Source organism: Python bivittatus, unplaced genomic scaffold, assembly GCF_059951505.1.
Source record: "Python bivittatus isolate LINGU-HERP-01145 unplaced genomic scaffold, Pbiv_v1 ctg000850_np1212, whole genome shotgun sequence".
NCBI classification, from domain to species: Eukaryota; Metazoa; Chordata; class Lepidosauria; order Squamata; family Pythonidae; genus Python; species Python bivittatus.
Window position 1 is genome coordinate 38,395,813 of NW_028277112.1, and position 16,043 is coordinate 38,411,855.

At 40.1% G+C, this 16,043-nt stretch overlaps 1 protein-coding gene across 8 annotated transcripts in view; it reads left to right on the top strand.

Annotated features, from left to right (window-relative positions):
• PRUNE2 (prune homolog 2 with BCH domain) overlaps positions 1 to 5,560 on the top strand; it is a 141,860-nt gene extending 136,300 nt beyond the window's left edge. For all 8 annotated transcript variants that reach the window (XM_088130341.1, XM_088130340.1, XM_088130344.1 and 5 more), the window contains one exon: positions 1,903 to 5,560. In XM_088130341.1, coding sequence (XP_087986467.1) covers positions 1,903 to 1,930 — 28 coding nt within the window. In that variant the 3' untranslated portion in view covers positions 1,931 to 5,560. The remainder of the gene's footprint in view (positions 1 to 1,902) is intronic.
• Positions 5,561 to 16,043: the final 10,483 nt, after the last annotated feature.

The window sequence follows — 16,043 nt, forward strand, 5'->3', positions numbered from 1 at the left end:
AGTAGCCAGCTTGTATGGATGTGTAATAAAAGTTATGGGCTTCCTGTTAGACTTTTCAACTGCAGGCCTCTCAAATCTGATAGATTCTAGGTGTGCCTTAGAGTAAAGCTAGTTAATGCCAGACTTGCACCTCTGTGCTAGACCTGCAGAAACTCTGCTCCCCAAAGCCCTGGGCATGGTCCTAAATACAAACACCCCCCCCACCCGTTTCTGTGAAAACATAATTATAATGTGATAAAATAGGAATATAATTAAATACAAAATCACATTTACATGAATTGCATTTTCATTCAATGTAATTAAGTCAACTTCAGATTTTCTCCCAGCCCCATCCACTTCTTTGGTTTATTCCTGCCCACTTTTTGGAATGCAGTCCTCTGTACAATACTCAAAGGCCAATGTTCTTGGATTAGAATATGTTATAGAACCCTTCTTTATGCAAACAGGAATGGATAATAAGTTGTCCTGTAAGATGGCCTGCAAATAAGCTTCAGGTTGTTTGCCATGCTTATTTCTCCATTCTTACTGTGTCTGTGGATAGCTAGACCTGCTTAGGGTGACTTGGTAAGGTGGGCCCAGGGAAACAATTGCTATGAGGATTTTTCCAGGCATCTGTTGAAAAAAATCAGTTGGATCTGCTTGGATTTGAACTCTGGCTATGCAGGTCCTGTGGAATTGGCTGAGATACAATCTTGCTTGGTTATATGGGAAGAATAGAAGAGAATTATGTGGCTCAAGGGTTAAAATGTGAAGTCCTTGGTGCTCTCTGAACTTGGTTGTTTGTTTGCAGGCATTTCATTACTTGACTAGGTAACATCATCAGTTCTAGTGAATGTGGGATTTGGGGCCTTTTTGTTTGTGTGTGGGGTTTCTGGTCTTTTTGTTTCCTTCTTAGCTTTTTTATTGTCTCTTTTAGATGGTGTGTAAATGTGGTCATCAATAGACACATAGAGATAAACCACATTTACATACCAATCAAAAGAGGCAAAAAACAAAAACAAAAAAAAGCTAAGGAGGAAACAAAAAGACCAGAACACATCCTCTCCAGCAGCCATCACCCAGATAAGCAGGGATTAACCCCAGACAAACAATCAGACAGAAAAGAATACCATAAGTTCCCCCAAGGAGATAACCACACCCCCACCAACACTAACTGACTTATAGTTTACGTATAAGACAGTGTAAACTTACCCCTTTCTGCTACCAAGCCTAAAGTGCTGTGTATCTATGCTGTCAATAAGTATATTGACATTGTTGGCACTTAAAAAAAAAAGATTCCATTAAAGCACAACTTTAATGCTTACAGTAGAGAATTATATAGGAGGCAGGAGTATTAAGTATGTTTGCTGCTTTGAGTTGACAAAAAAAAAGGATAAAAATATAATAATAGTAATAATAGTAATACAGTAATAATAATAATCTTGTTTCTGCTGAATGCTTATACCAGCAGAGGTATCAAGTTCAGAGTTATCCATAGAATCCAAAAGTTTTGTTAGAATGCAGAATGTTCATTGTGAAGTTCTGATGCAATCTCTACTCCTTATGATGTCATGATGTATGTACAAAAAGGATGGAGTTTACATCATGATGTCACAATGCATGTTTTGTCATTCTCCTTCCCCTCATGGATATTCATGTGAAGCCCTGGAACATTTAGGTCATGCCTTAAAAAGGAGAAAAAGATGAGGGAAGCATTATAATGAAGCAGAATAAAAGTTCAAATGATATTTGAGAGGGTTCAGCTTTTATCATGTGTAATGTCTGCACCTGGGCAGTAACCAGATGGGACTTACTAGGGCTAGGTATATGTGTGTTCTGCCCTTTGCTCCTTAGAGGAAGTTCTGGATACATATGTAACAATAATCCATTGTACTGACTCTTTTTCCTTTCCTTTTTCTAAAGCATCAACATGACAATGAAAAATTCCTAACTTCCTTGGCAAATTGAAGAAGAAAATTTTCATCTGTTTGATGTGCCTGAGTCTTGAAGATGGGGACAGTTTTGGCATCTCGTCTGAGCACAATCCTCCAGGATCTTCTTGTGCACAAATCTCCATTTATTTCCCTAAAGCCTGTCTGTGCAAGAAAGGCTCCTGGTAGATTTAACCTTCGTTCTCTGATCACTTGGTGTTATTCAGAGCATTCTGAGATTAAAAAGGAGATGGCTGCTGCTGCCAGAATAGCAGCAGGATGCAGATAATAATTTTATATATTATTACATCAGGAGTGTATCTACAATAAGGAAAATTATGCATTTTTGAATTTCAAATTATTTTGCCATAAATGTGCCTCACCTGTGATTTTATAGTGTAGTTTAGCTATTCTCTATTATCTTCTCCATAGTTATGTATTTATGGCTAAAGAAGTTAGCTTCCATGCAACAACGCTGAGGTTTCTCTTTTTTCGATATATATGACCTGATTATACCTAACTATCACATTTGGGCTTCAAAAACAATCATGAGATGGCTGCAAAGAAAGAGAACTAACTTGGTGCTGCCATCTAGTGGACATTTGTGTGTGTGCCACCAAAATATGGTAGTCCTACCTAGGCTGAGATCTGAGGGCATTTTAAAGGACATCTGATTTGCATACAGAATCCTTGTAAGAAAAGATACAGGGTCCCTCTTCACACAGCATTGGTTCTGGACCTGCCATTTCTGTATCATCTCCTTTCAAGATCTGAGTCAATATTTTCCTAGCTCTGTGCAGTTTTCCTAAAACCAGGGCAAAGCTGAACCCATGTTTTGCATTGCTTGGGTCTGTTTTTCTACTGGCTTTGGTCTTGTTTCATCCTGCTTCCAAAAGCAGGTAAGCCCTTGGTCAGCATGTGCTTTCATGTAATTAACATAGGAAAGGAATAAAGGAAACCTGTAGGTGAACCAGGCAGTTCTTAATCTTTCTAGTCAGATTCATACTTGCTGTAAAACAACATTAATAGAAAGCCCTATTGGGCTTGATGGTCCCTGTTGAGAAAATTGAACTCATTGAACTTTTGCATCATCCTGCTCCTAGTGTCACTCCTCCCCCCCCCCATAGTCTATAGAGTCTAGCCTACAATGGTTGTTAGAACTATTGTGAAAAGTATCCGGTTGCAAATGTCACCATGCTATCCTTCAGAGATGAGCACTATAAGATACTTTTGAATAGAAACAAAAGCTATGGTGACTTCTACCTGTAACAACAATTTTGGGGGGAACAAATGGCCAGACGTGCAAAAAAAATACAAATAAAAAATGACTGGCTCCTTGTGGCCCTGTCTGTTCTCAGTATTTTGAAGCTGGCAGAAGTGAACACAATCAAAAGCTTGGCTTCAAACCAGGTTGTGAGAGATTGTGGGGTGGAAAAGGAGGAAAAGTCACATGGTTTGGAACTGCCCTCAGACTATTTCTTGGCTCTGTTAATGTATAAATGCAGAGTATTTCTTGAAAAAAAAGGGAAGCCTCAGTTTTCACTGAGATCCTAATGTGCTTCAGAGCCTTCACGGATCTTGATTTGCCACTGTCAATGGTAATTTCGCTGTTTTGACCCCTGTAATTTTTGTGCTTTTTTTTCATTATTTAAATTGCAGCTACTATCAAGTATCATTTTTAATAAAAAAATGGAATAATTTTTCTTAATTATGTAGATGCAATCATGAAGAAAATTTCAAGAAGTCCTCACATAATCTAATGTATATGGGGACAAGGATGATATATGATAAGAACATATATATAACTTATATGGATAGCAATGCTATCCAATACATAATGGATTCAGTAAAGCTAAAACACATGATAAAATGATGGGATAATATTCTGAAACACTGGCGCAATACAAAATAAAAAAATAGTTTGATTCCTATACTAATATTCACAGCTGTCAAAGCATCAGATTAACATTTATTGCTAATTATTGCATCATGCATTCATAGAAAACATTCCTATATTAAGGAGAAAGCTTACACATTCTGAAAAATGCTATTTAATTTCAAAACATGGTGACCAAGAAATCATTTGATGGACTGGAGTATATTGCTAAGTTAATAGCATTATATTATGTTATTTAGTAAGTATATTTATTTAATCAAACTTTGCAGTAATAACAGGCATAACATGTTCATAAGAACTTATTATAATAAGCTTAATAATCACCCAGTATTATCATCTTGTTGTAGCAATATAGCTTTCCATAGATTTAGGTATACACAATGACATCTAAGGTCATTAATATTATTATTATTATTAATCATCATTAATCATTAATAGTCATGGTGAATAGAAGTGACCTAGAGCGGCTATGTTTGTGATTTTCTCTATTGATATATCATTCAGAATATATTGAATAAATACTTTTAATATTTTATTTTGCCATCTATGAGATGGTACCAAACATACAAATTAGCTGATTAATTAATTCATTAGTAATCCGCCTTGTCCTTCTCCCGTGTTTTACGCTTCTAAAATCATATCATGCATATTCACATTGAATGTTCTCTCAGGGCTTCATTTGTTATTGTTTTTAAAAGTAAGTTTAAATCTTTAAACTTTAAAATAACACTAGAATGTTAAAATTGTATTCCTTGGTACAGACATTTGTTTAAAACCACGGTGATGTCATAATGATGACACATGCAGCATGGTGTCATCATACAAAAGACAGGATTATGTAATTTATGTGACTCACATCATCATGCAAGCACATAATCATTTAGTTTTCTATTCTGTATTTTTAAATTTTTATTTATTAATATTTTTTAAAAAGAAAAAAAGCAAACAAACAAGCAAAAGGAGAAAAGAAAAAAAAAGAAAAAAGTTGATACAGAAATATGATGTTTATATGTGGACAAAGGAATTAGCAAGGTTGTACAGTTAGTGCTCAGTATATCTGTATTATTCTGTATTTTAAATCACCCTGAGTCCTTGGAAAAGAGTGTGGTATAAACACTCATATAAATAAGTAGAGTAAATAACCTGACATAATTTGCACAAGAACTTCATGGCATGCATCCCATTCCTTGCTCCCTCTTGCCATCCCTTCAGATGCTTGTGCTCCTTGATGCCACCCAAGTCATGTCATCAGCTCTTGGGAATGGCATTCTGTTCACTTTAGGATCTATGCTTTGTTTATTATTTGTTTTCAATTTCAGTTTCGTATTTTAACCCCTGGACTGAACTTAAATTTCCAAGTGTATGCATCCTTAAATGCAGTCTTCTAATTTTGATGTAGCACTATATTTATTTATCTTCATTTTTGTGCTCATCTTGTGGTTTAATCTAAGCTTGAATTTCCATTAAAAGTTCTGTGAGGCACTAAGGCTATAAAGTGAGAAGCAGCAATCAATTCCTACGCTGGAATGGCTCTCAGAATAGAACCTCGGATTTTACAGTTCATTTGAGTTAATTAGGAGTTGGGTTGTTCATATCTTTGTCACTAGAAAGCCTATTTCTTATCTCTTTATTTAGTAAGTGAAAGCTAACAGTATTTAAGTTACCATTCAAATGTTAAGATTTGTACTTTAACATGCATCCCTGATTTGAATCTTCAACATGGATCCCTGATAGATGTTCAGATGCTATAACCCAGAACAAGAGGGGGTCAACCCAGGTTTTATTACAAAGGCAGTTACTCATCCACAAATATTTCTAAAATGTTTGAACTCTGAAACAAACGTTTTGAAGAATGGGTTTACTTGCAGTTTTGCCATGAAAGCTGTCCCTGCACAATATATCATCTTGTTGCCATATGATATTAATAGTATATAATCAAAAACAGTCCCGTAAATTAGTACTTCAATTATCATTAGAGCCAAAATGCATCATCCCCTGAGGACTACTTGAGTCCTACTCAGACTCTGTTTGGAAAACTTGCAATTATCATAGAAATAAACATGCCTTTACAAAAGTTTATAATCAACTTTGCATTGTTTCTCAACTCTGTTTAAATTCAGAACTGATGGTATTCTTTAAAAATCCTCATGTGGGAGGATGATGACAGTGTAAGATTCCCTTCACTACCACTTATGAATAGATACTGTTTACTCTTCTCACTCTACCATCTCCTGGGACCACAGTGAATCTGTGGAGAAGGTCTGCTTGCATTGGTTCGAATGAAAGAAGCAGTGTTATACACAAAGGATGAGGTGTGGCTGGAGAAGGAGTTGCTCGGTCTTAAAGTAAATCATCCTAACAGTATGATATGTGCTTTGGTGTCAATTCTGAGTTCTGATCTGGGTTATATGTAGGTTACTTGATTATACCAAAACTGTATTTAGGGTAAAAAATCAGCTGCATTTTGTTGTCTGCTATAACACCATCTCTCTCTGGTTGAACAAATGGATCTAAGAATTCTTACTAGTTCATTTTCAGGGACACTGTGTGTAAAAAATTTAAACAGGCCATATTTATGGAATTTAAGTACAAAAACTGGTTTCCCAAGCCACAACTAGCATAGCACTGCACTTTTTATCTCACCAGTTTCAGTGGAATAATAGTTTCTAATTCTACATTAATCTATGGCTCTTGAGATTAAATAATAGGGAGGGACAGTTTCCTCTGCTCTTATGTCTTCATCAGAAGTTTAACTTTCGATCTTAGTGATAAACATCAGCTGCAAGCTGCTCTTGAGCACACAACTACATGTGCACACAAACACACATCTATATCCACAATGGAGAACTTGTCATAGCTCCAAAATAGAAATGATTTTCAGTGTTACGGCTGAAGGTTTTTTTACAGTTTGATCCTGTGCATGTTTTCTTTAGAGCAAATCCCACTGACTTCCATGGATGTATTGCCTAGTAAGGGTACTTAGATGTACAACTTTATGATCAGTCTGTGGTGAGTTAGATGCATCTAAACTCATGTTTTCAGTCCACTTAAGCAAATCTAATTTTGTATGATCAGGCTAGATGTCATAGCTGTGAAGTATTGGTATTTGTTGCAAAAAACCAAACTATTTCCCCCTCATTAAGCATTTGAACACAATGTGAAATTATTCCAATTCACTGTCAAATGTTGATGGTTAAGAAGGTATGCACAATAAATGCCTTGTTAAAAATGGAATAGGCTGTCCACTATGATTGTGTGTGTTTGTTAACTAATGCATATTTTAACATTTCCTTTAAAACATATAGGTCTAATAATTCTAGGAAATTATTCTAGGTCTAATATTCTAGGAAAATCAACAAAAAAAATGATTTATCTCCTTTTGGAAAAATAAAAGTTGTACATTCATTGTGGCAGATGCAGAGGTCATCACTTTAAAAAGCCCTTCTGTTATGGTTTACCAAAGAAAAGAAGAAATAATCCCCTTCTCACATCAGCTGCAACCCTAAATTTGTGTGGTTTGGACTTTGTTCATTATTGACTAGTGCCCACAAAATGTTGTGATGATTTAAAGATGAGACACGATATATCCAAAATTAAGGACTTTAAGGACCCACAGATTTTAGAGAGAGCGAAAGCACATTATCAGCACATCAATCCTCTATGCAGGATTGGGAATCCATGCTGATGATTCAAACATACATATCCAAAGCCCTGTTGACTATTGTGGTTTAGGGCAGGCCATGAGAGGAGAGTTTGGGAGGAGGGGATACAGAGAGGGGTTAGGATCCTACAGATCCAATTCCAGATTCCAGTATACCCAAATGTTTCTGATTCCAGGATCCTTGACTTCACCATTAGATAGTGGAGCCTTCTAGTGGCAGATCTTCCCCTCTGCTTGCATACCTGAGACTTCACAAGCAACAAGAAAAAAGGAGATTCACAAACCTCTGAACACTCAAACAATTCCAGGGAGCGTAGCACTAAACTCAGTTGGGCTTGTGTTTTTGGCTGTATCTTATCTTTATACTACATATATCATGATTCTTTATTTTTAAAAAATGCGTTTATATGCTATGGAAGGAAGGAAACTCTGGAGGGAAAGTTTTTTCCGTGATGTAATGTATCCACATTAGTAATAAAATGTGGTTTCGCCTTTATCTGGAAAGGCTATAAAGCATTATTTTGTTCAGTTCTGATAATTATGTTATATAGATTAAGCAATACAATATGTAATATCACTAGATGTACAATATGTGTGTATGAGTCAATAAAATTGATTGAAATCCAATAATAAAAATCTGTCCATTCAGGCCACCCAATTTTAGTTGAAATTGTCACGAGCAAATCTTACACAAGATTTTTTCTTGAAATTTCACTGGCTTTCATCTATGCAGTCCAAGCCAACACAGGCAGCATGTGCCTAAACTCACTGAAGTTGTTGAGCACATGAGTTGCTTAAAAACAAGTCCTCTTTGGGCTCTGATACTTTTGCCTCAGCTCCTGTGGGACCCTTCATGTCTTAAGGACAATCATCTGCAGTAAACAGTTGTGTTTCCAGGGCTCAAAATCACATGGAGAGGCTCCACAGATAGAAAACATTCTTCAATACAGCCATTGTCTTCAGGGAATGTGAGGGTGACATACGTGGAACTAGTGCACATGCATGCACAGATACACCTGCTTCCTCTCTTCATGTGTAGAATTTACATATTTTAAAAATGTCTGAAGAGAGTTGTCAGCAATTGTGCTACAGGAAGGCTGGTTTTGATAAAAGAACTGGACTGAAGTGTTGAGGAAGCTGTAGGTTTCCTGCACCAAGCAATAGGTTGGGCCCTTTCCAGCTCTGGAATTCCACACACTTCCACCAGAGCATATTAACCCTTGAAAGCCCTTCTCCAGAGCAGAACTTTTAATTCTGCACAATAGTGCTGTTTACATGAGTGGGCAATTTTTATGGCTACTTCTGATCAAAACCCAATGGTTCCAGCAGTGGCATCACACTGGCAAAAGAGACACCCATGTGAGTCAGATAATTCACCAGCCTGAAGTTTTCATGCATTGTGATATAGAGATAGCACTAAATCATGTTGACTTTGTAATGCTCCCATCACTCTGCATCAGTAAGATAAAGTTGTTGAAATGAAGATCAATTAATGGACATGCTGCTATAGTTTTCTTGGTAAAAATATGAAATTAGTTTGCCATTGCCTTATGGGGCATTATTTTCAATTTCCTAGTCTAGCCTTGTGCCCTAGGATATCCTGGTGTTTCCCATTCAAGTACTATCCTGGTCCAACCCTGCTTAGCTTTCAAAATCAAGCAAAATTGACCATCCTGCCACCTATCTGGGTGCTATGCACCACTAATGACATGTAATTGTAACCCCAAGCAGTACAGAATAGTAAATTGTAATTACTATAATTGCTTCTTCTGTTTTCATTTTCCCTTGTAATTGGATTTCTTTAGCTTTACAACATTTTTTCTCCTTTTGGCTTTTGAGACTAGTTTTAGCAACTGTGAATGCAATATCTATTTTATCCTCATTCCTTTTTTAAAAAATTGCAGATCACCAATTAGTGAGAATTTAGTAGAGATTTCCAGGATTATTATACTTCCTTGCTTGAAAAAAGAAAACCTACTTGTACATAAACAATGTCAGATATTTTCTTTGCTTAAAATATGTATTGTAGTGGAACTGAGCAAACCTAATTTGCATTGTCTGCCAGAACCTTGTAAGAGTGCCAGGAATGTGATGGGGAGGAAGGATCCGTCACAAAGGCATTGACAGAAGGTCTGCGTGGGAGACAGTAGCACAGCTGTGGGCTTGCTGGTACTCTCTTTCCACAAAACACAGTATTAGAGGGTAATTAACCAAAACACTGATGAAGAGAATTATTCTGCCATTATTGTTACATCTAACAAGTAATCTTCATGCCTAATATTGCTAACTATCTGGTGCTTCTCCTCCTGATAGATGATATAGAGATAGATATATCAGCATCAGTAATACGTAACAGAAATCAGACCTTGAACGATGATTCATAATCCTGGGCTTGCATTTCTTATTCTAAAGAAAACTAAGATTTGGGCAAGCAACTGCAAAAGAAAACTGGGATCCTTTAATGAGCGATGTGGAAAAGCCACAAGGAATGCCTTTCAGTATCTCTCCTTTTTTTAACATACAAATTTGCATTTTAGGGGCCTTGTTCTCCTTACCTGGACAGTCAAACTGAACTATCCTTTTTCACAGTTTTATACTAAATCAACGTATAGGAACAAATTACTTGTGCTTAATGCTAGAAATAAATCTAGAAAAGTGTATGTCAAAAAAAGAATAGTCTTTAATTTGTCACAGACCAGTTATTGTTTTAAGATTACAAGCAGGATTTTTGTTTTTCTTCAATGGTAGGGATACACAACTTTTGGGAGGGGCAAAGACCACACTGTGAATGTCATACCAGGGGGCATATTCCAAAATTGGCACAATTCAATATACATATAAATTATATTAAATACAATTAATATGATTACTCCCCATAGATTTCATACTGTTATTTATTTACTTATTACATTTATATGCTGCCTTTAATTCAGGAGCTCAAGACAATGTACATAACTCATCCTCCTCTTACTTTTCCCCATAACAACCCTGTGAGGTTGGTTAGGCTGAGCAAAAGTGTGACTGGTTCAAAGTTATCTAATGAGCTTCAGTGACTGAGGCTAGACCTGAACCTGGTGTCCCAGCTCCTAGTCCAATATTTTAGTGAGTACCCCTCAATGGCTGCCTTCTCATATAAACATACATTTATATAAATGTTCCTTCATCTTCTACAAAATTAAAATGTGATGGCATCTGTTATCAGAGCTGTGTCCCTCTCACTCTATGGGATGGTGTGTCCCAAAAATCTATTTCTTAAAAGAACAGTGATGAATTTCCAGGTATTCATAGCCAGATCTGACCATTTGGCAAGTGCTGTTTGACATTTATATATAATTATATGACAATTATGCCTGTCTATTTATTTATCTATTTATCTATTTATCTATCTATCTATCTACCTATCATCAACCACTGAAACTTGAAGGTGCTATGGGTATGTAGTTGCCTGCAGAGGAAGAGAGTGCTCAGACAGCTGAGCTGTGATGTTTTCCTAGTTTGACTCAGTTTACTGGTAGGCTCCTTAAAGTCCACTAGAATAAGTCTACTGATTTAGACAACCTGTTTAGTGTATTGCTCACATTTACTCAGTAGAATTTGCTCCTATAATATTTATTTATTTATCAAATTTGTATGGCTGCCCATCTCTCAAAAAAGTGGCTCTGGGTGGGGTACACTTAATTGAAAAACAAATACATAAAAACAGTCACAATTAAGAAATAACTATAAAAAGCACACAAAACAAGAGAGGATGATATTAACTACAGTAAGGGAGCCATCACAAAAGCTCTCTGGTCCCCTGGAACCCCCAGGCTTGAAAACATAGCCACGTCTTGAGGGACATGTTCAGAGGAATAGAGCTAATCTCACACCTGGGGGGAGAAGATTCCACAAGGTGAGTGCCACGGCAGAGAAGGCCCGCCTCTAGGCACCCGCCAAGTGTAATTCCTTGACAGATGGGACCCGCAGCATGCCTGCTCTGCTAGATCTGATGGGATGGGCAGATGTAATCAGGAGACGTCCCTCAGATAACCCAGCCCCATGCCATGAAATGCTGGCTTTAAAGGTCAAAACCAGCACCTTGAATTGGACCCGGAAGCAAACTGGCAACCAATGCAGCTCGCGGAGAAGAGGTGTAATATGTGCCATTCTAGGGGCACACATAACTGCCCGCACTGCTGCATTTTGCACCAGCTGAAGCTTGTATATACTCTCCAAGGGCAGTCCCATGTAGAGCACATTACAGAAGTCAAAACGGGAGGTGACTAGGGCATGAGTGACAGTGAGAAGAGTCCTCCGATGCAGGAATGGGCACACGGTGCACAACATGAAGCTATCCAAAGGCCCTTCTAGCCATGACTGCCACCTGTTCTTCAAGCAGGAGTCGTGAGTCCAGGAGGACTCCCAAGATGCGCACCAGGTCTGTCTGGGGCAGTGCCAACTCATCCAGCACCAAAGATGGCATAGTCTTAGGAGCGGAAGTCCTCAAAACTCAAAGCCACTCAGTCTTGCCAGGGTTCAACCGAAGCCTGTTGTTCCCCATCCAGACCCTCGCAGCCTCCAGGCACCAGGATAAGATGTTCACAGCATTGCTTAATTTGCCAGGAGCAGAGAAGTATAAATGGGTATCATCAGTGTACTGACAGATGCTGAGTGAATTCCTCTGCACACCCCTGCAAGAGGTTCTCTGGGGCCCCCTTACCCAAGAGGGCTGTCACCCAAAACAGGGCCATAGGACAGCTATCTGTGGATGCAATAAGAGTGGAGTTGCCATCCTTACTGCCATTAGGTAGGCCTTAATGCTCTTAAGGCAGCTCTAACCCGTGTTCAGATGAGTTTGTCCCTTGTTGAGTGCCAGCAATGCTCTAGACTTCTCTCACTTCATCTCCCTCTGTAAACCATAGGGAGTACTGGGACCACCAAGAGGGAGAGGTTGCATGGGTGGGATCTGATCCAAAGCCTCCGCCACCCTCTTATTCCGGGCAGCAACCAAGGCTTTGGATGGACATGCAGCAGACCAGCAGGAACAATCCCCAGCTCCCTCTGGAACCCATCCAGGTCCATTAGTCGCCATGGTGGACTGATGGGTCCAGCCTCCCTGCAGTGGATAGTGGGACTAGAGAATCCCATGGTAATCAGGGTGTGATCTGACCATGACAAGGGGGACAAGAAAGCTCCCCCAGTTTCAGATTACATAGCCATTGCTCTGACAGGAACGCCAGATCTGCTATATGGCCGCTGTCCTGTGAGCTGGGATAAGCCCATGGCCATCATGGTGGCCATGAACTCCTGAACCACCTCAGACCCCACTCCTAGAGAAGGCAGATTAAAGTCCCCCAAAACCATAAGTCTGGGGAACTCCATTGCCAGCCCAGAAATGGAGTCAAGGAGCTCAGGCAGGGAAGTTGCTGTACAGCAAGGAGGCTGGTTCAACAGCAGCAATCCCAACTGATCCCTAGAGTCCAACTCCCATCTGACGACCTGCAGTGCAGCACCCCGAAGGCCATAAGAGATTCTCTGATGACCATTGCCACACTTCCACCTGGTATCTTAGCTGGTGCCACACCTGAAACCCAGCTGGGCATATCTCCAAAAGGGCTACCTCCCCTTCTGGACCCAGCTAGGTCTCAGTGATACATGCCAGGTCGGCCCTCTCATCAACAATTACAGTAGATCATCATTAATGAGGGAGGCCTTATTATAGTCTGACCTGGCATTCAGAACCAGTAGCTGAAAGCCAGGGCTTCTGAAGATCTGCTAACAGGGTACCAGGGATGAGACTGAGGAGGTGAAATGCAAAACTGGTATAAAACAATGGTCCCGCATTCCCCGAGAATGGCCTGCTCCATCTCTTATCATTCTCTGCTGTTGCCCCCACCCTCTGGAATACTCTCCCCCCAGAGGTGAGGTGGGCCCCTACCCTCCCAATTTTTTGGAGGGAATTGAAGACTTGGCTCTGCCAACTTGCATGGGGTGAGGAAAGATAAAATGGACCCTGGGGATGGCTGGTGCCTTGACGATGCTCCCTGAGTTTATTAACACCGAATTAACATCTGCCTCTTGGAAGTATTATTAAGGAAGTTTGTTTTTAGTATATTTTAATTAATTAATTAATATTTATCTATTTTAATTAATGTTTTGTTCTATTTTTACTGTAAACTGCCCAGAGTCACTCCACAGTATTTGAAATATAAATAAATATTAAAAAAAAAAATCTCTCCTTGCCAGTCATCGCCATAATACTTTGGCCTTCCCCCATCCCCCCAATGGCAGCCCCATCCCCATATCCAAGCCCTTCAATTCCCAAGAGAGGGAACCTCCCACTGTCCTCACCAACCATCCCTGGGAGAGGAAGCCAGGCACCCTGAGGCACTTTAGCTTTACCAGCTCTCAGCACCATCAGGATACCCAGCAGCCACCTCCCCACTTCACTACAACACACTCATACACACTAGCATTCATGGGCACCCCTTCCCTACTGCTCCCACCAGCAGGTAGAGGGCTCCCTTCCTATTCACCTTCTGTCAAATCCTCCTCTGGTTCTCACCCAGAGGAAGAAACTAACACATTCACACTAGTCACACACACTAACATCCAAGGCACCCCTCGCCTGCTGCTCCCACCAGCTGGCAGAGGGGTCCCATCCCATTCACCCCCTACCAGGTCCACCTCTGGCTCTCACTCAGAGGAAGGAGAAAGAGGAACGGGTCAATACTCAGTCCACAGTGAGAAACCCACAGTCCACTGTCAGGCACTTCACCATTAGATGGGAGCCGCAGCATTTCTTCCTCCTCAGAGCTACGTAAGGGAAGGCAACTCCCCTGCCTGGCCACTGCCTGTACCTCCAAAGCCCCAGCGTCCAGTGACAAAGCAGATGAAACAGCCCATCTTCCATTGTGGCCCATCCTCCGACCCACTCCTCAGACCACTCCTCCAAGTAACAGCCTGAATGGTCCAACAGCCTGAACAGGTCCTCCCAGTAGCAGACCCCTCAAAAGCAGCCAAACTGGTTCAAGAAAGCTGCTGCTGAATTTTAAAAAGCCACCTGTCATTGCCCAGGCCCAGACTCAGATTCTGAAGTTGCTCCAGCTGACCCTGTGGAATGTCAGCCTCAGGAGAGCCTCAGGAGAGGCAAAGCCAAGACTCACATGAGGCTGATCAAACACAGGCACCACCTGAGCAGCTGGAGAAGTCAGATGAGGATGATGTAAGACCTCCCAGCCCCTGCACCCGAGAAGTAGAGAGCAGAGCAGAGCAGAGCAGCGAAGGTCTAGTAGGCTCCTTGCCAAGCAAGGGAGTAAATCTCCTGATTAATGACAGCTGGCTGCAGCCTGATTTAAGAGACAGCTCTTACCCATGTCTCCTTGTTGGAAACAGCTGTCTGATTTCCTGCTGTGGTGTGCCATTCCTGTGAATCCTGCTCGTGAAACTCTGACCTTGGACAGGCTGACAAACCTGACTTGGCTCTCTGGACTGGGTTCTGACTACTCTTCTGCCTGCTTTTGCTGCAGATAAAACCACCCAGACAAGCTTACTTTCCAAGAGACTTCATTGATTTACATTTCTTCCCTTGTCTGCTGTTATCTGCTCAGTCTTGAGTAAATTGCTTTCCTCACCTAGTAACTGTATGCATGAGCTTGAGACCTGAAACAGGACACCACCTAGTTCACAAATGTGGCAAGCACAGTCGGTGCAGTATGGCCAGTGTCGCAAGACAGCAAGCGCTTCCATCCTCCAACAGAGTCCTCCAGCCAAATAAATCCAAATTGGTCCGATCAGTCCAGCTTCCATTCAGGTGAGTGCGACCTCAAAAACTTCCCACCAAACACACAGCATAGAATTACAAGGATGGTGGCTCTGTAGCTCCCACTCTTTCTTCCTGTATGGTTAGGATTGCACTCAAGAATCTCAGTTTTCACTAAAGTTCTAAAAATATATATTTTTTTCAGCCAATGTGCTGGTAAATCAGCATTTTCTTTCAAACTGCTTCCTGGAACACTGTCATATACTGTGGCAGTGTATTTTTACTGTGCACAGTGGATTTTTTCTATTCAGATTTAGACAAAAAACTGCTAGGTACCAGGTAATCCCCAGTTTTATGGCAAAACTTCTTCAGTTTCTGCAAAAAAACAATTTTTGAGGGCTAATTCCTGAGCATTTACACAAATCTCATTCATTTAAAAATTGAAAAAATTACCTCCTGTCCTCCTTGCTATTTGGCAGTGAAGACAACATTGTTTGACTATGCTAATTCTTATGGCTTTATTAATTCTTTCGGCATTCCTCAAGTATCTGGTTACTAGGAACACCTGTAGCTTATTTGGGGGGGGGAAAACCTTTGCACTATAACAATGCAGGCCAGCCTAATCTTATAGATGAGCCCACTGTTTTTTACATTTATTGTGGCAGATGCTTTCTTGAGCCTTAGATTTGTCTTATTCTGTTAGTGGGAGGCTCCCTGGATTGAAATACAGTAGTTCTTGGTTACTGACATAACTGACATCTCTGTCCGAAGTACTTCTGGCTGTTAGTTTATCATTCACAGTCAACTTCTTTGTGGTTGCTGTTATCAGCCAAT